At 39.4% G+C, this 23,659-nt stretch overlaps 1 protein-coding gene across 1 annotated transcript in view; it reads right to left on the bottom strand.

Moving 5' to 3' along the window:
• Positions 1 to 23,659, bottom strand: part of ANKRD52 (ankyrin repeat domain 52) — a 374,590-nt gene that overhangs the window by 54,128 nt on the left and 296,803 nt on the right. Inside the window, exons 22-23 of the mRNA XM_053705506.1 lie at positions 23,024 to 23,106; positions 18,393 to 18,475 (exon numbers count right to left, since the gene is read on the bottom strand). Coding sequence (XP_053561481.1) covers positions 18,393 to 18,475; positions 23,024 to 23,106 — 166 coding nt within the window. The remainder of the gene's footprint in view (positions 1 to 18,392; positions 18,476 to 23,023; positions 23,107 to 23,659) is intronic.

Here is a 23,659-nt window from a genome sequence, read left to right as displayed (position 1 = left end):
TAAAGATATTAATTGAGATATCTTTGAGTAATCCCTGCACCATTGGTTCAGCATACAGAGCTGAAGAGGTCGCATGTGAAAACGAGCAAAGGAGATCGCATCTGATGCGGCAGTCCTAAGACCCAACATTTCCATGCATAAGGCTACCAAAGGGAATGATTGTGACTGAAGGTTTTGAAAAGCTGATATCAATGTTAAACTTCTCTTGTCTGACAAGGACAGAGTCATAGACACTGAATTTATCTAGAAACCTAAAAAGGTTACCCTTGTCTGAGGAATCAATGAACTGATTGGTAAATTGATCCTCCAACCATGAACTTGAAGAAACAACACAAGTCGATTCGTATGAGATTCTTCGAAAATGAGAAGACTGAGCAAGTACCAAGATATCGTCCAAATAAGGAAATACCAAAACCCTATTCTCTGATTACAGAAAGAAGGGCACCGAGAACCTTTGAAAAAAATTCTTGGAACTGAGGCTAGGCCAAACAGTAGAGCCACAAAACTGGTAATGCTTGTCTAAAAAGAGAATCTCAGACACTAAAAGTGATCTGGATGAATCGGAATATGCAGATACACATCCTGAAAATCTATTGTAGACATATAATGCCCTTGATAAACAAAAGGCAGGATAGTCCTACAGTAACCATCTTGAATGTTGGTATCCTAACATAACGATTCAATAATGATAGATCCAGAACTGGTCTGAAGGAATTGACCTTCTTTGGTACAATGAAGAGATAAAATAAAACCCCAGCCCCTGTTCCAGAACTGGAACTGGCATAAATACTCCAGCCAACTCTAGATCTGAAACACATTTCAGAAATGCTGAGCCTTGCTGTGACAACTGGGACACGGGAAAGAAAAGAATCTCTTAGCAGGAGGCCTTAACTTGAAGCCAATTCTGTACCCTTCTGAAACAATGTTTCTGAAACCAGAGATTAAGAACGGAATTGATCCAAAGTTCTTTGAAGAAAACGTAATCTGCCCCATACCAGCTGAGCTGGAATAAGGGCCGCACCTTCATAGGTACTTAGGAGCTGGCTATAGGTTTCTATAAGGCTTGGATATATTCCAAACTGGAAATAGTTTCCAAACTGATACCGCTCCTGAGGATGAAGGATCAGGCTTTTGTTCCTTGTTGTGAGGAAAGGAACGAAAACATAATTTATGCTTACCTGATAAATTCCTTTCTTCTGTTGTGTGATCAGTCCACGGGTCATCATTACTTCTGGGATATTATCTGCTCCCCTACAGGAAGTGCAAGAGGATTCACCCAGCAGAGTTGCTATATAGCTCCTCCCCTCTACGTCACCTCCAGTCATTCGACCAAAGACCAACGAGAAAGGAGAAGCCAAGGGTGTAGTGGTGACTGAATTATAATTTAAAAAATATGTACCTGCCTTAAAAAACAGGGCGGGCCGTGGACTGATCACACAACAGAAGAAAGGAATTTATCAGGTAAGCATAAATTATGTTTTCTTCTGTTATGTGTGATCAGTCCACGGGTCATCATTACTTCTGGGATACCAATACCAAAGCAAAAGTACACGGATGACGGGAGGGATAGGCAGGCTCATTATACAGAAGGAACCACTGCCTGAAGAACCTTTCTCCCAAAAATAGCCTCCGAAGAAGCAAAAGTGTCAAATTTGTAAAATTTGGAAAAAGTATGAAGCGAAGACCAAGTTGCAGCCTTGCAAATCTGTTCAACAGAGGCCTCATTCTTAAAGGCCCAAGTGGAAGCCACAGCTCTAGTGGAATGAGCTGTAATTCTTTCAGGAGGCTGCTGTCCAGCAGTCTCATAGGCTAAACGTATTATGCTACGAAGCCAAAAAGAGAGAGAGGTAGCAGAAGCTTTTTGACCTCTCCTCTGTCCAGAATAAACGATAAACAGGGAAGAAGTTTGGCGAAAATCTTTAGTTGCCTGCAAGTAGAACTTGAGGGCACAAACTACATCCAGATTGTGTAGAAGACGTTCCTTCTTTGAAGAAGGATTTGGACACAAGGATGGAACAACAATCTCTTGATTGATATTCCTGTTAGAGACAACCTTAGGTAAGAACCCAGGTTTAGTACGCAGAACTACCTTGTCTGAGTGAAAGATCAGATAAGGAGAATCACAATGTAGGGCTGATAACTCAGAGACTCTTCGAGCCGAGGAAATAGCCATTAAAAATAGAACTTTCCAAGATAACAATTTTATACCAATGGAATGAAGGGGTTCAAACGGAACACCCTGTAAAACGTTAAGAACTAAGTTTAAACTCCATGGCGGAGCAACAGTTTTAAACACAGGCTTGATCCTAGCTAAAGCCTGACAAAAGGCCTGGATGTCTGAATTTTCTGACAGACGCCTGTGTAACAAGATGGACAGAGCTGAGATCTGTCCCTTTAATGAGCTAGCCGATAAACCCTTTTCTAAACCTTCTTGTAGAAAAGACAATATCCTAGGAATCCTAACCTTACTCCAGGAGTAATCTTTGGATTCACACCAGTATAGGTATTTACGCCATATTTTATGGTAAATCTTTCTGGTAACAGGCTTCCTAGCCTGTATCAGGGTATCAATAACCGACTCAGAAAAACCACGTTTTGATAAAATCAAGCGTTCAATTTCCAAGCAGTCAGCTTCAGAGAAGTTAGACTTTGATGTTTGAATGGACCCTGAATCAGAAGGTCCTGTCTTAGAGGTAGAGACCAAGGCGGACAGGATGACATGTCCACTAGATCTGCATACCAAGTCCTGCGCGGCCATGCAGGCGCTATTAGAATCACTGATGCTCTCTCCTGTTTGATTTTGGCAATCAATCGAGGAAGCAGCGGGAAGGGTGGAAACACATAAGCCATCCTGAAGTTCCAAGGTGCTGTCAAAGCATCTATCAGAACCGCTCCCGGATCCCTGGATCTGGATCCGTAGCGAGGAAGTTTGGCGTTCTGGCGAGACGCCATGAGATCTATCTCTGGTTTGCCCCAACGCCGAAGTATTTGGGCAAAGACCTCCGGATGAAGTTCCCACTCCCCCGGATGAAGAGTCTGGCGACTCAAGAAATCCGCCTCCCAGTTCTCCACTCCCGGGATGTGGATTGCTGACAGGTGGCAAGAGTGAGACTCTGCCCAGCGAATTATCTTTGATACTTCTATCATTGCTAGGGAGCTTCTTGTCCCTCCTTGATGGTTGATGTAAGCTACAGTCGTGATGTTGTCCGACTGAAACCTGATGAACCCCCGAGTCTTTAACTGGGGCCAAGCTAGAAGGGCATTGAGAACTGCTCTCAATTCCAGAATGTTTATTGGCAGGAGACTTTCCTCCTGACTCCATTGTCCCTGAGCCTTCAGAGAATTCCAGACAGCGCCCCAACCTAGAAGGCTGGCGTCTGTTGTTACAATTGTCCAGTCCGGCCTGCTGAACGGCATCCCCCTGGACAGATGTGGTCGAGAAAGCCACCATAGAAGAGAGTTTCTGGTCTCTTGATCCAGATTCAGAGTGGGGGACAAATCTGAGTAATCCCCATTCCACTGACTCAGCATGCACAATTGCAGCGGTCTGAGATGTAGGCGTGCAAAGGGTACTATGTCCATTGCTGCTACCATTAAGCCGATCACCTCCATGCATTGAGCTACTGACGGGAGTTGAATGGAATGAAGGACACGGCATGTATTTAGAAGCTTTGTTAATCTGTCTTCTGTCAGATAAATCTTCATTTCTACAGAATCTATAAGAGTCCCCAAGAATGGAACTCTTGTGAGAGGCAAGAGAGAACTCTTCTTTTCGTTCACTTTCCATCCATGCGACCTTAGAAATGCCAGAACTAACTCTGTATGAGACTTGGCAGTTTGAAAGCTTGAAGCTTGTATCAGAATGTCGTCTAGGTACGGAGCTACCGAAATTCCTCGCGGTCTCAGAACCGCTAGAAGGGCACCCAGAACCTTTGTGAAGATTCTTGGAGCCGTAGCCAATCCGAATGGAAGAGCTACAAACTGGTAATGCCTGTCTAAGAAGGCAAACCTTAGATACCGGTAATGATCTTTGTGAATCGGTATGTGAAGGTAAGCATCCTTTAAATCCACTGTGGTCATGTACTGACCCTTTTGGATCATGGGTAAGATTGTCCGAATAGTTTCCATTTTGAACGATGGAACTCTTAGGAATTTGTTTAGGATCTTTAAATCCAAGATTGGCCTGAAAGTTCCCTCTTTTTTGGGAACCACAAACAGGTTTGAGTAAAACCCTTGTCCTTGTTCCGACCGCGGAACCGGATGGATCACTCCCATTAATAATAGATCTTGTACACAGCGTAGAAACGCGTCTTTCTTTATTTGGTTTGTTGACAACCTTGACAGATGAAATCTCCCTCTTGGGGGAGATAATTTGAAGTCTAGAAGGTATCCCTGAGATATGATCTCTAGCGCCCAGGGATCCTGGACATCTCTTGCCCAAGCCTGGGCGAAGAGAGAGAGTCTGCCCCCCACTAGATCCGGTCCCGGATCGGGGGCCCTCGGTTCATGCTGTCTTAGGGGCAGCAGCAGGTTTTCTGGCCTGCTTGCCCTTATTCCAGGACTGGTTAGGTTTCCAGCCTTGTCTGTAACGAGCAACAGCTCCTTCCTGTTTTGGTGCAGTGGAAGTTGATGCTGCACCTGCTTTGAAATTCCGAAAGGGACGAAAATTAGACTGTCTAGCCTTAGCTTTGGCTTTGTCTTGAGGTAGAGCGTGGCCCTTACCTCCTGTAATGTCAGCGATAATTTCTTTCAAACCGGGCCCAAATAAAGTTTGCCCCTTGAAAGGTATATTAAGTAATTTGGACTTAGAAGTTACATCAGCCGACCAGGATTTTAGCCACAGCGCCCTACGTGCCTGAATGGCGAATCCTGAATTCTTAGCCGTAAGTTTGGTTAAATGTACTACGGCCTCCGAAATGAATGAATTAGCTAGTTTAAGGACTCTAAGCCTGTCCGTAATGTCGTCCAGCGTAGCGGAACTAAGGTTCTCTTCCAGAGACTCAATCCAAAATGCTGCCGCAGCCGTAATCGGCGCGATGCATGCAAGGGGTTGCAATATAAAACCTTGTTGAACAAACATTTTCTTAAGGTAACCCTCTAATTTTTTATCCATAGGATCTGAAAAAGCACAGCTATCCTCCACCGGGATAGTGGTGCGCTTAGCTAAAGTAGAAACTGCTCCCTCCACCTTAGGGACCGTTTGCCATAAGTCCCGTGTGGTGGCGTCTATTGGAAACATCTTTCTAAATATTGGAGGGGGTGAGAACGGCACACCGGGTCTATCCCACTCCTTAGTAACAATTTCAGTTAATCTCTTAGGTATAGGAAAAACGTCAGTACTCGCCGGTACCGCAAAGTATTTATCCAACCTACACATTTTCTCTGGTATTGCAACAGTGTTACAATCGTTAAGAGCCGCTAAGACCTCCCCTAGTAATACACGGAGGTTTTCCAATTTAAATTTAAAATTTGAAATATCTGAATCCAATCTGCTTGGATCAGAACCGTCACCTACAGAATGAAGCTCTCCGTCCTCATGCTCTGCAAGCTGTGACGCAGTATCAGACATGGCCCTAGAATTATCAGCGCACTCTGTTCTCACCCCAGAGTGATCACGCTTGCCTCTTAGTTCTGGTAACTTAGCCAAAACTTCAGTCATAACAGTAGCCATATCTTGTAATGTTATCTGTAATGGCTGCCCAGATGTACTAGGCGCCATAATATCACGCACCTCCCGGGCGGGAGACGCAGGTACTGACACGTGAGGCGAGTTAGACGGCATAACTCTCCCCTCGCTGTTTGGTGAAATTTGTTCGATTTGTACAGATTGGCTTTTATTTAAAGTAGCATCAATACAGTTAGTACATAAATTTCTATTGGGCTCCACCTTGGCATTGGAACAAATGACACAGGTATCTTCCTCTGAATCAGACATGTTTAACACACTAGCAATAAACATGCAACTTGGTTACAATCTTATTTAACAAAAACGTACTGTGCCTCAAAGAAGCACTAAACGATTAAATGACAGTTGAAAAAATGAACTGAAAAACAGTTATAGCATCACTCTTTAAAAACAACACAACTTGTTAGCAAAGGTTTGTTCCCATTAGTAAAGTAACACTAATTAAATTTTAAACATAAAAATCACAGAGCAACGTTTTAAAACACAGTCACTACATAAGTCTCACAGCTCTGCTGAGAGAATCTACCTCCCTTCAAAGAAGTTTGAAGACCCCTGAGTTCTGTTAGAGATAAACCGGATCATGCAGAAAATACAAGAGTAACTGACTGGAAATTTTTGATGCGTAGCAAAGAGCGCCAAAAACGGCCCCTCCCCCTCACACACAGCAGTGAGAGAGAAACGAAACTGTCATAATCAAAACAAGCAAACTGCCAAGTGGAAAAATAATGCCCAAATATTTATTCACTCAGTACCTCAGAAATGCAAACGATTCTACATTCCAGCAAAAACGTTTAACATGAATTAAATACCTATTAAAAGGTTTAATGTACTTTTACAGAGTAATTCCGGTGAAATACCATCCCCAGAATACTGAAGTGTAGAGTATACATACATGTCATTATAACGGTATGGCAGGATTTTCTCATCAATTCCATTCAGAAAATAAAAACTGCTACATACCTCAATGCAGATTCAACTGCCCGCTGTCCCCTGATCTGAAGCTTTTACCTCCCTCAGATGGCCGAGAAACAGCAATATGATCTTAACTACTCCGGTTAAAATCATAAGAAAAACTCTGGTAGATTCTTCTTCAAACTCTGCCAGAGAAGTAATAACACGCTCCGGTGCTATTGTAAAATAACAAACTTTTGATTGAAGTTATAAAAACTAAGTATAATCACCATAGTCCTCTCACACCTCCTATCTAGTCTTTGGGTGCAAGAGAATGACTGGAGGTGACGTAGAGGGGAGGAGCTATATAGCAACTCTGCTGGGTGAATCCTCTTGCACTTCCTGTAGGGGAGCAGATAATATCCCAGAAGTAATGATGACCCGTGGACTGATCACACATAACAGAAGAAATGATTATTTACCCTGGAAAGAAAGGGAAAGCAAAATTGACTTAGAAGACATGTCAGCATTCCAAGCTTAATCCATAAAGCTTTTCTAGCTAAAATAGCTAGAGACATATACCTGACATCAACTCTAATGATATCAAAAGATGGTATCACCAATAAAATTATTAGCATGTTAAAGAATAATAATAATGCTATAAAATTATGATCTGATACTTGTTGCGCTAAAGCTTCTAACCAAAAAGTTGAAGCTGCAGCAACATCCGCTAAAAATATAGCAGGTCTAAGAAGATTCCCTGAACATAAGTAAGCTTTTCTTAGAAAGGATTCAATTTTCCTATCTAAAGGATCCTTAAATGAAGTACTATCTGCCATAGGAATAGTAGTACATTAGCAGGAGTAGAGACAGCCCCATAACCTTAGGGATTTTTGTCCCAAAAAACTCTAATCTGTCAGATGGCACAGGATATAATTTGCTTAAACGTCTAGAAGGAGTAAATAAATTACCCAAATTATTCCATTCCCTGGAAATTACTTCAGAAATAGCATCAGGGAGATAAAACACTTCTGGAATAACTACAGGAGATTTAAAAACCTTATTTAAACGTTTACATTTAGTATCAAGAGGACCAGAATCCTCTTTTCTAATGCAAATAACACTTCTTTAAGTAAAGAACGAATAAATTCCATCTTGAACAAATACAAAGATTTATCAGCATCAACCTCTGAGACAGAAACCTCTGAACCAGAAGAACCATTATCAGTATCAGAATGATGATGTTCATTTAAAAATTCATCTGAAAAAAAGAGAAGTTTTAAAAGACTTTTATGTATACTAGAAGGAGAAATAACAGACATAGCCTTCTTAATGGATTTAAAAAATAAAATCTCTTATGTTATCAGGAACACTCTGAAAATTAGATGTTTACGGACAGCAACAGGTAATGTAATAGTACTAAAGGAAATTTTATCTGCATTAATAAGTTTGACATGACATGCAATACAAATAACAGCTGGAGAAACAGATACCAAAAGTTTATAGCAGACTTAGCTTGGTAGCTCCAGCACTGTGCAGTGATTTTCCTGTAGTATCTTCTGACTCAGTTGCAACGTGGAACATCTTGCAATATGTAAAAGAAAAAAACAACATATAAAGCAAAATTGATCAAATTCCTTAAATGACAGTTTCAGGAATGGGAAAAAAAATGCCAGTGAACAAGCTTCTAGCAACCAGAAGCAATAAATAATGAGACTTAAATAATGTGGAGACAAAAATGACGCCCATATTTTTTAGCGCCAAAAAAGACGCCCACATTATTTGGCGCCTAAATGCTTTTGGCGCCAAAAATGACGCCACATCCAGAACGCCGACATCTTTGACGCAAAATAACGTCAAAAAAATGACGCAACTTCCGGCGACACGTATGACGCCGGAAACGGAAAAGAATTTTTGCGCCAAAAAAGTCCGCGCCAAGAATGACGCAATAAAATGAAGCATTTTCAGCCCCCGCGAGCCTAACAGCCCACAGGGAAAAAAGTCAAATTTTTGAGGTAAGAAAAAATATGATAATTCAATGCATAATCCCAAATATGAAACTGACTGTCTGGAAATAAGGAAAGTTGAACATTCTGAGTCAAGGCAAATAAATGTTTGAATACATATATTTAGAACTTTATAAATAAAGTGCCCAACCATAGCTTAGAGTGTCACAGAAAATAAGACTTACTTACCCCAGGACACTCATCTACATGTTTGTAGAAAGCCAAACCAGTACTGAAACGAGAATCAGTAGAGGAAATGGTAAATATAAGAGTATATCGTCGATCTGAAAAGGGAGGTAAGAGATGAATCTCTACGACCGATAACAGAGAACCTTATGAAATAGACCCCGTAGAAGGAGATCACTGCATTCAATAGGCAATACTCTCTTCACATCCCTCTGACATTCACTGCACGCTGAGAGGAAAACCGGGCTCCAACTTGCTGCGGAGCGCATATCAACGTAGAATCTAGCACAAACTTACTTCACCACCTCCCTTGGAGGCAAAGTTTGTAAAACTGATTTGTGGGTGTGGTGAGGGGTGTATTTATAGGCATTTTAAGGTTTGGGAAACTTTGCCCCTCCTGGTAGGAATGTATATCCCATACGTCACTAGCTCATGGACTCTTGTTAATTACATGAAAGAAAAATTCATTTCTTTCATATTAGCAAGAGTCCATGAGCTAGTGACGTATGGGATATACATTCCTACCAGGAGGGGCAAAGTTTCCCAAACCTCAAAATGCCTATAAATACACCCCTCACCACACCCACAAATCAGTTTAACGAATAGCCAAGAAGTGGGGTGATAAGAAAAAAGTGCGAAAGCATAAAAAATAAGGAATTGGAATAATTGTGCTTTATACAAAAAAAAATCATAACCACCACAAAAAAAGGGTGGGCCTCATGCACTCTTGCTAATATGAAAGAAATGAATTTATCAGGTAAGTTCTTACATAAATTATGTTTTCTTTCATGTAATTAGCAAGAGTCCATGAGCTAGTGACGTATGGGATAATGACTACCCAAGATGTGGATCTTTCCACGCAAGAGTCACTAGAGAGGGAGGGATAAAATAAAGACAGCCAATTCCTGCTGAAAATAATCCACACCCAAAATAAAGTTTAAATGAAAACATAAGCAGAAGATTCAAACTGAAACAGCTGCCTGAAGTACTTTTCTACCAAAAACTGCTTCAGAAGAAGAAAACACATCAAAATGGTAGAATTTAGTAAAAGTATGCAAAGAAGACCAAGTTGCTGCTTTGCAAATCTGATCAACCGAAGCTTCATTCCTAAACGCCCAGGAAGTAGAAACTGACCTAGTAGAATGAGCTGTAATCCTCTGAGGCGGAGTTTTACCCGACTCAACATAGGCATGATGAATTAAAGATTTCAACCAAGATGCCAAAGAAATGGCAGAAGCTTTCTGGCCTTTTCTAGAACCGGAAAAGATGACAAATAGACTAGAAGTCTTTCGGGAAATTCTTAGTAGCTTCAACATAATATTTCAAAGCTCTAACAACATCCAAAGAATGCAATGATTTCTCCTTAGAATTCTTAGGATTAGGGCATAATGAAGGAACTACAATTTCTCTACTAATGTTGTTGGAATTCACAACCTTAGGTAAAAATTCAAAAGAAGTTCGCAACACTGCCTTATCCTGATGAAAAATCAGAAAAGGAGACTCACAAGAAAGAGCAGACAATTCAGAGACTCTTCTGGCAGAAGAGATGGCCAAAAGGAACAAAACTTTCCAAGAAAGTAATTTAATGTCCAATGAATGCATAGGTTCAAACGGAGGAGCTTGAAGAGCCCCCAGAACCAAATTCAAACTCCAAGGAGGAGAAATTGACTTAATGACAGGTTTTATATGAACCAAGGCTTGTACAAAACAATGAATATCAGGAAGATTAGCAATCTTTCTGTGAAAAAGAACAGAAAGAGCAGAGATTTGACCTTTCAAGGAACTTGCGGACAAACCTTTATCTAAACCATCCTGAAGAAACTGTAAAATTCTCGGAATTCTAAAAGAATGCCAGGAAAAAAGATGAGAAAGACACCAAGAAATATAAGTCTTCCAGACTCTATAATATATCTCTCTAGATACAGATTTATGAGCCTGTAACATAGTATTAATCACAGAGTCAGAGAAACCTCTTTGACCAAGAATCAAGCGTTCAATCTCCATACCTTTAAATTTAAGGATTTGAGATCCTGATGGAAAAAAGGACCTTGCGACAGAAGGTCTGGTCTTAACGGAAGAGTCCACGGTTGGCAAGAGGCCATCCGGACAAGATCCGCATACCAAAACCTGTGAGGCCATGCTGGAGCTACCAGCAGAACAAACGAGCATTCCTTCAGAATCTTGGAGATTACTCTTGGAAGAAAAACTAGAGGCGGAAAGATATAGGCAGGATGATACTTCCAAGGAAGTGATAATGCATCCACTGCCTCCGCCTGAGGATCCCGGGATCTGGACAGATACCTGGGAAGTTTCTTGTTTAGATGAGAAGCCATCAGATCTATTTCTGGAAGTTCCCACATTTGAACAATCTGAAGAAATACCTCTGGGTGAAGAGACCATTCGCCCGGATGCAACGTTTGGCGACTGAGATAATCCGCTTCCCAATTGTCTATTCCTGGAATATGAACCGCAGAGATTAGACAGGAGCTGGATTCCGCCAAAACCAGAATTCAAGATACTTCTTTCATAGCCAGAGGACTGTGAGTCCCTCCTTGATGATTGATGTATGCCACAGTTGTGACATTGTCTGTCTGAAAACAAATGAACAATTCTCTCTTCAGAAGAGGCCAAGACTGAAGAGCTCTGAAAATTGCACGGAGTTCCAAAATATTGATCGGTAATCTCACCTCCTGAGATTCCCAAACCCCTTGTGCTGTCAGAGACCCCCACACAGCTCCCCAACCTGTAAGACTTGCATCTGTTGAAATTACAGTCCAGGTCGGAAGAACAAAAGAAGCCCCCTGAACTAAACGATGGTGATCTGTCCACCACGTCAGAGAGTGTCGTACAATCGGTTTTAAAGATATTAATTGAGATATCTTTGTGTAATCCCTGCACCATTGGTTCAGCATACAGAGCTGAAGAGGTCGCATGTGAAAACGAGCAAAGGGGATCGCGTCTGATGCAGCAGTCATAAGACCTAGAATTTCCATGCATAAGGCTACCGAAGGGAATGATTGTGACTGAAGGTTTCGACAAGCTGAAATCAATTTTAGACGTCTCTTGTCTGACAAAGACAGAGTCATGGACACTGAATCTATCTGGAAACCCAAAAAGGTTACCCTTGTCCGAGTAATCAATGAACTTTTTAGTGAATTGATCCTCCAACCATGATTTTGAAGAAACAACAAAAGTCGATTCGTATGAGATTCTGCTAAATGTGAAGACTGAGCAAGTACCAAGATATCGTCCAAATAAGGAAATACCACAATACCCTGTTCTCTGATTACAGATAGAAGGGCACCGAGAACTTTTGTAAAAATTCTTGGAGCTGTTGCTAGGCCAAACGGCAGAGCCACAAACTGGTAATGCTTGTCTAGGAAAGAGAATCTCAGAAACTGATAGTGCGCTGGATGAATCGGAATATGCAGATATGCATCCTGTAAATCTATTGTAGACATATAATGCCCTTGTTGAACAAAAGGCAGGATAGTCCTTACAGTTACCATTTTGAATGTTGGTATCCTTACATAACGATTCAATATTTTTAGATCCAGAACTGGTCTGAAGGAATTCTCCTTCTTTGGTACAATGAAGAGATTCGAATAAAACCCCAGCCCCTGTTCCAGAACTGGAACTGGCATAATTACTCCAGCCAACTCTAGATCTGAAACACAATTCAGAAATGCTTGAGCTTTCACTGGATTTACTGGGACACGGGAAAGAAAAAATCTCTTTGCAGGAGGTCTCATCTTGAAACCAATTCTGTACCCTTCTGAAACAATGTTCTGAATCCAAAGATTGTGAACAGAATTGATCCAAATTTCTTTGAAAAAACGTAACCTGCCCCCTACCAGCTGAGCTGGAATGAGGGCCGCACCTTCATGTGGACTTAGAAGCAGGCTTTGCCTTTCTAGCAGGCTTGGATTTATTCCAGACTGGAGATGGTTTCCAAACTGAAACTGCTCCTGAGGATGAAGGATCAGGCTTTTGTTCTTTGTTGAAACGAAAGGAACGAAAACGATTATTAGCCCTGTTTTTACCTTTAGATTTTTTATCCTGTGGTAAAAAAGTTCCTTTCCCACCAGTAACAGTTGAAATAATAGAATCCAACTGAGAACCAAATAATTTGTTACCCTGGAAAGAAATAGAAAGTAGAGTTGATTTAGAAGCCATATCAGCATTCCAAGTCTTAAGCCATAAAGCTCTTCTAGCTAAGATAGCTAGAGACATAAACCTGACATCAACTCTGATAATATCAAAAATGGCATCACAGATAAAATTATTAGCATGCTGAAGAAGAATAATAATATCATGAGAATCATGATTTGTTACTTGTTGCGCTAAAGTTTCCAACCAAAAAGTTGAAGCTGCAGCAACATCAGCCAATGATATAGCAGGTCTAAGAAGATTACCTGAACACAGATAAGCTTTTCTTAGAAAGGATTCAATTTTCCTATCTAAAGGATCTTTAAACGAAGTACCATCTGACGTAGGAATGGTAGTACGTTTAGCAAGGGTAGAAATAGCCCCATCAACTTTAGGGATTTTGTCCCAAAATTCTAACCTGTCAGACGGAACAGGATATAATTGCTTAAAACGTTTAGAAGGAGTAAATGAATTACCCAATTTATGCCATTCTTTGGAAATTACTGCAGAAATAGCATTAGGAACAGGAAAAACTTCTGGAATAACCACAGGAGATTTAAATACCTTATCTAAACGTTTAGAATTAGTATCTAGAGGACCAGAATCCTTTATTTCTAAAGCAATTAATACTTCTTTAAGTAAAGAACGAATAAATTCCATTTTAAATAAATATGAAGATTTATCAGCATCAATCTCTGAAACAGAATCCTCTGAACCAGAGGAGTCATCAGAATGATGATGTTCATTTAAAAATTCATCTGTAGGGAGAGAAGTTTTAAAAGATTTTTTACGTTTACTAGAAGGAGAAATAACAGACATAGCCTTCTTGATGGATTCAGAAACAAAATCTCTTATGTTATCAGGAACATTCTGCACCTTAGATGTTGAAGGAACTGCAACAGACAATGGTACTTTACTAAAGGAAATATTATCTGCATTAACAAGTTTGTCATGACAATTAATACAAACAACAGCCGGAGGAATAGCTACCAAAAGTTTACAGCAGATACACTTAGCTTTGGTAGATCCAGCACTAGACAGCGATTTTCCTGTAGTATCTTCTGACTCAGATGCAACGTGAGACATCTTGCAATATGTAAGAGAAAAAACAACATATAAAGCAAAATTGATCAAATTCCTTAAATGACAGTTTCAGGAATGGGAAAAAATGCCAAAGAACAAGCTTCTAGCAACCAGAAGCAATGAAAAATGAGACTTAAATAATGTGGAGACAAAAGCGACGCCCATATTTTTTTTAGCGCCAAATAAGACGCCCACATTATTTGGCGCCTAAATGCTTTTGGCGCCAAAAATGACGCCACATCCGGAACGCCGACATTTTTGGCGCAAAATAACGTCAAAAAATGACGCAACTTCCGGCGAAACGTATGACGCCGGAAACGGAAAATAATTTTTGCGCCAATAAAGTCCGCGCCAAGAATGACGCAATAAAATGAAGCATTTTCAGCCCCCGCGAGCCTAACAGCCCACAGGGAAAAAGAGTCAAATTTTTTAAGGTAAGAAAAAAAATGAATAATTCAAATGCATAATCCCAAATATGAAACTGACTGTCTGAAAAATAAGGAAAGTTGAACATTCTGAGTCAAGGCAAATAAATGTTTGAATACATATATTTAGAACTTTATAAACAAAGTGCCCAACCATAGCTTAGAGTGTCACAGAAAATAAGATTTACTTACCCCAGGACACTCATCTACATGTTTGTAGAAAGCCAAACCAGTACTGAAACGAGAATCAGCAGAGGTAATGGTATATATAAGAGTATATCGTCGATCTGAAAAGGGAGGCAAGAGATGAATCTCTACGACCGATAACAGAGAACCTATGAAATAGACCCCGTAGAAGGAGATCACTGCATTCAAATAGGCAATACTCTCCTCACATCCCTCTGACATTCACTGCACGCTGAGAGGAAAACCGGGCTCCAACTTGCTGCGGAGCGCATATCAACGTAGAATCTAGCACAAACTTACTTCACCACCTCCATAGGAGGCAAAGTTTGTAAAACTGAATTGTGGGTGTGGTGAGGGGTGTATTTATAGGCATTTTGAGGTTTGGGAAACTTTGCCCCTCCTGGTAGGAATGTATATCTCATACGTCACTAGCTCATGGACTCTTGCTAATTACATGAAAGAAATAAGCTTTTCTTAGAAAGGATTCAATTTTCCTATCTAAAGGATCCTTAAAGGAAGTACCATCTGCCGTAGGAATAGTAGTACGTTTAGCAAGGGTAGAGATAGCCCCATCAACTTTAGGGATTTTGTCCCAAAACTCTAATCTGTCAGACGGCACAGGATATAATTGCTTAAAACGTTTAGAAGGAGTAAATGAATTACCCAATTTATTCCATTCCCTGGAAATTACTTCAGAAATAGCACCAGGAACAGGAAAAACTTCTGGAATAACTACAGGAGATTTAAAGACCTTATCTAAACGTTTAGATTTAGTATCAAGAGGACCAGAATCCTCAATTTCTAATGCAATTAGGACTTCTTTAAGTAAAGAACTAATAAATTCCATTTTAAATAAATATGAAGATTTATCAGCATCAACCTCTGAAACAGAATCCTCTGAACCAGAAGAATCATTAGAATCAGAATGATGATGTTCATTTAAAAATTCATCTGGATAAAGAGAAGTTTTAAAAGACTTTTTGTGTTTACTAGAAGGAGGAATAACAGACATAGCCTTCTTAATAGATTCAGAAACAAAATCTCTTATGTTATCAGGAACACTCTGAACATTAGATGTTGATGGAACTACAACAGGTAATGGTATTTTACTAAAGGAAATATTTTCTGCATTAACAAGTTTGTCATGACATTTAATACAAACAACAGCTGGAGGAACAGCTACCAAAAGTTTACAGCAGATACACTTAGCTTTGGTAGTTCCAGCACCAGGCAGCGATTTTCCTGAAGTATCTTCTGGCTCAGATGCAACATGAGACATCTTGCAATATGTAAGAGAAAAAACAACATATAAAGCAAAATTGATCAAATTCCTTAAATGACAGTTTCAGGAATGGGAAAAAATGCCAAAGAACAAGCTCCTAGCAACCAGAAGCAATGAAAAATGAGACTTAAATAATGTGGAGACAAAAGCGACGCCCATAATTTTTTAGCGCTAAATAAGACGCCCACATTATTTGGCGCCTAAATGCTTTTGGCGCCAAAAATGACGCCACATCCGGAACGCCGACTTTTTTGGCGCAAAAGAACGTAAAAAATGACGCAACTTCCGGCGACACGTATGACGCCGGAAACAGAAAAGATTTTTCTGCGCCAAGAATGACGCAATAAAATGAAGCATTTTCAGCCCCCGCGAGCCTAACAGCCCACAGGGAAAAAGTCAAATTTTTTAAGGTAAGAAAAAATGATTGATTCAAATGCATCATCCCAAATATGAAACTGACTGTCTGAAAATAAGGAATGTTGAACATCCTTAGTCAAGGCAAATAAATGTTTGAATACATATATTTAGAACTTTATAAAAAAAAGCGCCCAACCATAGCTTAGAGTGTCACAGAAAATAAGACTTACTTACCCCAGGACACTCGTCTACATGTTGTAGAAAGCCAAACCAGTACTGAAACGAAAATCAGCAGAGGTAATGGTATATATAAGAGTATATCGTCGATCTGAAAAGGGAGGTAAGAGATGAATCTCTACGACCGATAACAGAGAACCTATGAAATAGACCCCGTAGAAGGAGATCATTGCATTCAAATAGGCAATACTCTCCTCACATCCCTCTGACATTCACTGCACGCTGAGAGGAAAACCGGGCTCCAACCTGTTGCGGAGCGCATATCAACGTAGAATCTAGCACAAACTTACTTCACCACCTCCATAGGAGGCAAAGTTTGTAAAACTGATTTGTGGGTGTGGTGAGGGGTGTATTTATAGGCATTTTGAGGTTTGGGAAACTTTGCCCCTCCTGGTAGGAATGTATATCTCATACGTCACTAGCTCATGGACTCTTGCTAATTACATGAAAGAAATATCTCCAAGGATCACAGATGGAGAACTGCAGAAGTTAGTTGCATATTGGGGTCAGAAAGTATCCAAAACTACAATCCAACGTCACCACCACAAGTTGTTTTGAAGGGTTTAAAAAAAAAAAAAAACGCCTCTACATTCATCCAAAAACAAACTCAAGCGTCTTCAGTTTGCCAGACACTACTGAAACTTCAAATTGGATCGGGTTCTATAGTCAGATAAAACCAAAATAGAGATTTTTGGCAATAAACACCAGAGGTAGGTTTGGTGCACACAGAGAGGTAACCATATGGAAAAGTACCTCATGCCCATGGTTAAATATGGTGGTGGCTCTTTAAATGTTTTGGGGCTGTTTTTCTGCCAGAGGACCTGGACATTTTGTTAGGATACATGGCATCATTGACTATCAAATATCAACAGATATTAAATGAACACATCACTGCATCCTATAGATAAATGTGAAGAATCTGAAGAGATTCTGTATGGAGGAATGGTCTCAGATCCTTTGCCAGGCATTATAGGTGAAGACTCAGAGGTTTTATCTTGGCAAAGGGAGGTAGCACAAAGTATTCACTAAAAGGGTACCAATAATTTTGGGATAAACCTATGTTGTGTTTATATCCATAAGAGAAGAGTATTTTTGTGAATTTTTTTAACAAAAGGTTAAACAATAAAGACCATTTTTTCAAACCTTCTTTGCTCATATTTACCAAGGGTGCCAATATTAGTGGAGATATATATATATATATATATATATATATATATATATATATATATATATATATATATATATATATATATATATATATATATATATATATATATATATATATACATATATATACACATATATATATATATATATATATACACACACACACATATACACACATCTCTCTCTATCTCTCTCTATATAATAAAATATTTAGTCTGGGCTTAACAAGCGCTTCTAAAAAAGCAGCTACCAGGCTGCTCTTCAAAAGTATGATCCCATATTAACTGAAGGTAAGGCACTGTATTCCAAGTCATAAATAACATTTATTATGACATGATGTTTCAGGGTTTCACCCCTGTCCTCAGAGCACAAAATGGCATGTATGTATTTAGTATATTTTGTGCTCAACAACTATACCAGTTTTCTGCAATACTACTGACTTTACACTTCATTTTATTATAATATTGTTTATTAATAATAATTAACTGGATGTCAGTCTTAAAATGAAAACATTTGGGTGTAATTTAAAAACTACACCAAAGGTGTTCTAAAGAGAAAAAAAAAAGTTGAAAAAAAACCCACTGAAAAGGATATATACCCGTAAGGTAACATTTTTTTTTAGCCTGCAACCAATTCTAGTAACCACGGGCCTAGCCCCTCTTTTTTTTTTTTTTATATAAACCAAACTTCTCGTTCTCATACCCAGTACTTGATATTACCCCCCTGGCTTTACTCACATCTGCAGCATGCTGTTTGTTGCATTGATAAGGCCAAGGTCCCGCGTTTCCCCAAGAAGCAGCAAGGCACACTTCTCATGACCCTGGAAATAAAAAAACTCATTAATGCAGTGGACAGAACAGTCATACTGAGCTTTTATTATAAAAAAAAATAAAAGTTGCTGCAGGTTGATCTGTTGTGTTGTTGCTTTCCACAGGACCTTTTTAATGAGTGCACCACCCGGCTAAAATCGCAACCAAAAATAAGCTAAGATTGGCTAACATTAAAAATTTTCAAAGTTTATTGCTCAAATTATCATTAAATACATTTATGTTAAATTATGCAATTAATCAGTGCTTTGGATAGCAGAAAATGTTATATTAGAAAGTATTACACTTCCCCCACCTGGCTACTTTATAATGCCACCTGGTTGTCAACATTTTCTGTGAATTTATATATATTTTTTCCATTAAGGAAAGAGTTTTCAATTTCTTAAAGAGCTGTTAAACGTTAAAAACAAGACATAATGATGTATTCAAAGCAAAGATTAGCCTTGGAATATGTAGATGTATTTTTTTACAATTATATTACTTGTTTAAATATTGCAAATATAAAAGTGTAAAGGTATAGTTTCTATAACAGTCATGGGCACCACCATGTTTTAACTGGTTTTCTATTTATCTTTGTGCAAACAAGTCTGTGTAGAAACCCAGTTGGATAATTGTATACTTAGGACACTTTTTTATTGCCTGTTTTATATCTGCCCTAACGGGAAAGACAAATAAGGGGAAACGAGTTAAAACATGACGGTGCCCTTTACTGTATAGAAACTCTGGAATTTAGAAAACTATTTACAGAGTTAAAGGGACAGTCTAGTCAAAATTAAACTTTCATGATTCAGATAGAACAAGATATGTTAAACAACTTTCCAATTTACTTTATCTTCAAATTTGCTTTGTTCTCTTGGTATACTTTGTTGAAAGCTAAACCTAGGTAGGCTCATATGCCAATATCTAAGCCCTTGAAGGCCGCCTCTTATCTAATGACAGTTTTTCACAGCTAGACAGTACTAGTTCATGTGTGCCATATAGATACAATTGTGCTCACTTTCTTGGAGTTGTTTACTGATTGACAAAAATGCTAGTCTGTAAAAAAAAAACTGAAATAAGGGGGGGGGCAGTCTGCAGAGGCTTAGATACAAGGTAATCACAGAGGTAAAAAGTGTTTTAATATAACCATGTTGGTTATGCAAAATTAAGGAATGGGTAATAACAGAATTTATGTTTACCTGATAAATTACTTTCTCCAACGGTGTGTCCGGTCCACGGCGTCATCCTTACTTGTGGGATATTCTCCTCCCCAACAGGAAATGGCAAAGAGCCCAGCAAAGCTGGTCACATGATCCCTCCTAGGCTCCGCCTACCCCAGTCATTCGACCGACGTTAAGGAGGAATATTTGCATAGGAGAAACCATATGGTACCGTGGTGACTGTAGTTAAAGAAAATAAATTATCAGACCTGATTAAAAAAAAACCAGGGCGGGCCGTGGACCGGACACACCGTTGGAGAAAGTAATTTATCAGGTAAACATAAATTCTGTTTTCTCCAACATAGGTGTGTCCGGTCCACGGCGTCATCCTTACTTGTGGGAACCAATACCAAAGCTTTAGGACACGGATGAAGGGAGGGAGCAAATCAGGTCACCTAAATGGAAGGCACCACGGCTTGCAAAACCTTTCTCCCAAAAATAGCCTCAGAAGAAGCAAAAGTATCAAACTTGTAAAATTTGGTAAAAGTGTGCAGTGAAGACCAAGTCGCTGCCCTACATATCTGATCAACAGAAGCCTCGTTCTTGAAGGCCCATGTGGAAGCCACAGCCCTAGTGGAATGAGCTGTGATTCTTTCGGGAGGCTGCCGTCCGGCAGTCTCGTAAGCCAATCTGATGATGCTTTTAATCCAAAAAGAGAGAGAGGTAGAAGTTGCTTTTTGACCTCTCCTTTTACCGGAATAAACAACAAACAAGGAAGATGTTTGTCTAAAATCCTTTGTAGCATCTAAATAGAATTTTAGAGCGCGAACAACATCCAAATTGTGCAACAAACGTTCCTTCTTTGAAACTGGTTTCGGACACAGAGAAGGTACGATAATCTCCTGGTTAATGTTTTTGTTAGAAACAACTTTTGGAAGAAAACCAGGTTTAGTACGTAAAACCACCTTATCTGCATGGAACACCAGATAAGGAGGAGAACACTGCAGAGCAGATAATTCTGAAACTCTTCTAGCAGAAGAAATTGCAACTAAAAACAAAACTTTCCAAGATAATAACTTAATATCAACGGAATGTAAGGGTTCAAACGGAACCCCCTGAAGAACTGAAAGAACTAAATTGAGACTCCAAGGAGGAGTCAAAGGTTTGTAAACAGGCTTAATTCTAACCAGAGCCTGAACAAAGGCTTGAACATCTGGCACAGCGGCCAGCTTTTTGAGAAGTAACACAGACAAGGCAGAAATCTGTCCCTTCAGGGAACTTGCAGATAATCCTTTTTCCAATCCTTCTTGAAGGAAGGATAGAATCCTAGGAATCTTAACCTTGTCCCAAGGGAATCCTTTAGAGTCACACCAACAGATATATTTTTTCCAAATTTTGTGGTAAATCTTTCTAGTTACAGGCTTTCTGGCCTGAACAAGAGTATCGATAACAGAATCTGAGAACCCTCGCTTCGATAAGATCAAGCGTTCAATCTCCAAGCAGTCAGCTGGAGTGAAACCAGATTCGGATGTTCGAACGGACCCTGAACAAGAAGGTCTCGTCTCAAAGGTAGCTTCCAAGGTGGAGCCGATGACATATTCACCAGATCTGCATACCAAGTCCTGCGTGGCCACGCAGGAGCTATCAAGATCACCGACGCCCTCTCCTGATTGATCCTGGCTACCAGCCTGGGGATGAGAGGAAACGGCGGGAACACATAAGCTAGTTTGAAGGTCCAAGGTGCTACTAGTGCATCCACTAGAGCCGCCTTGGGATCCCTGGATCTGGACCCGTAGCAAGGAACTTTGCAGTTCTGACGAGAGGCCATCAGATCCATGTCTGGAATGCCCCACAGCTGAGTGACTTGGGCAAAGATTTCCGGATGGAGTTCCCACTCCCCCGGATGCAATGTCTGACGACTCAGAAAATCCGCTTCCCAATTTTCCACTCCTGGGATGTGGATAGCAGACAGGTGGCAGGAGTGAGACTCCGCCCATAGAATGATTTTGGTTAAACACTAAAAAACTCTAAGCCATCTCCGTGGAGATGTTGCCTGTACAACGGCAAAGAGAATGACTGGGGTAGGCGGAGCCTAGGAGGGATCATGTGACCAGCTTTGCTGGGCTCTTTGCCATTTCCTGTTGGGGAGGAGAATATCCCACAAGTAAGGATGACGCCGTGGACCGGACACACCTATGTTGGAGAAAAAAGGGATAGTCTATATTTTAATAAAAAAAAATAATTCTGGAGTAGACTGTCCCTTTAAAAAAAACAGGAAATGGGGACAAAATAAATAATACAAGTATATTGCAAATAATTTTTAACTACACATTTTATATTTCAATATCATACAGCTTAATATCTCTTTAAAAAGTGAGCACAAAATAAAATGTAACATTCGGACAAGAAAAAATAATAAAAAAATGTCTATTGTATTCTTCACACATACTACAAGAGCTTTGTGTTTAAATGTCAACAGAAAAGTTATGAGATGCAGCCCATTACACAACAAAACTGTACTTGTGTCATTATCTAAAAGACAAGATAAGGGTTTTTTTTTGTGGAAAAAAAAAGTAAAAAGGGGAAAAAGAAAAAGGTAAAAAAAAAAAAAAGTTTAGTTTTTTTACATGAGAAGGCATAATAGCCTTTATGAATGAAGACTGATGTGGAAAATTAGATTTAGATACACAAACACACTTGAGTTAAACTATGTAAAATTGCTGTGGAGACATAAATTTGCTTATTTAAATCCTATGTTCCTCTTTTTTTCCCTTCTGCTTTGTTTGGTGACAGTAATGTTATGGTAGCAACAGAACATTTATTATCATAAAAAAAACAAAAACAAACATATTGGTGAAACGTACGTTGGATTGGACTTCCACATCATAACGAGGAGGAGTGGTGATACAATAAGCGCAGGACGTTGTTTCCAAATGCTTGTTACAGCTTGTATGTGTGCTTAACATTGTGTATAGAGTTCTGATGGCCACCGAGGGATTTTTTTAAAAATCTATTATGGTAATGAATAAAAGTGGACCCCCCTGTTAAACTGGGCATTCTCCATTATTGAACACTTATCTTAGAGCTAATAGTAGCTCTCCAAAGTCTGAGTGCGGTTGCTTGGAACACATTTGATAAATAATGGAAACAGTATACCGCTATGGGACTTTTTAGTTTCTTTTTAAGGTTTCCCTGATATATACTCAAGAGGACATAGTTTTATACATTTATCTGCAATACTATTCATATCCTACTTTCTATTCACAGTGTTGAGTATATTTAATTTTATTTATTATCATAGTGCCACTATATATAATTTTATGTAGCGTTTGTGACATTCTCTTATGAAGTAGGTAGAACAACAACATTATTCCCTAGCTGTCAGTAAACAAGACCAGGCACCTTGCTGCAGGCTAGGTGAAGAGCTGTGTTCTTGTTGATGTCCATCACAGTTAAATCCGCCTTCATATGATACAGCTGGAACTCTAGAACCAGAAGATAATTCCCGTCAGCAATTAAACACAGAAAGTTATATACATTAAAAGGACAGTCTAGTCAAAATTAAAATCATAATTCAGATAGGGCATGCAATTTTAATCAACTTTCCCATTTATTTTTATTATCAAATTTGCTTGTTCTCTTGGTATTCTTTGTTAAAAGCTAAACTTAGGTAGGCTCATATGGTAATTTCTAAGCCCTTGAAGGATGCCTCTTATCTCAGTGCATTTTGACTGTTTTTATCAACTAGACAGTGCTAGTTCATGTGTGCCATATACACAACTGTGCTCCCTCCTGTGGAGTTACTTGTGTGCCATCACTGATTGCCTAAAATACATGTCTGTCAGAAGAACTGAAATAAGGGAGCAGTCTGCAGAGGCTTAAATACAAGGTAATCACAGAGGTAAAAAGTGTATTAATAGAACAGTGTTAGTTATGCAAAAACTGGAGAATGGGTAATAAAAGTAATTATCTATCGTTTTAAACAATAATTCTGGAGTAGACTGTCCCTTTAAGTCAGGAAAGTTTTCCACTTTAGTA

This window comes from Bombina bombina, chromosome 3, assembly GCF_027579735.1.
Source record: "Bombina bombina isolate aBomBom1 chromosome 3, aBomBom1.pri, whole genome shotgun sequence".
NCBI classification, from domain to species: domain Eukaryota; kingdom Metazoa; phylum Chordata; class Amphibia; order Anura; family Bombinatoridae; genus Bombina; species Bombina bombina.
Note: the sequence above shows the minus strand (reverse complement) of the source record. Positions and strands in the feature narration are given on the sequence as shown.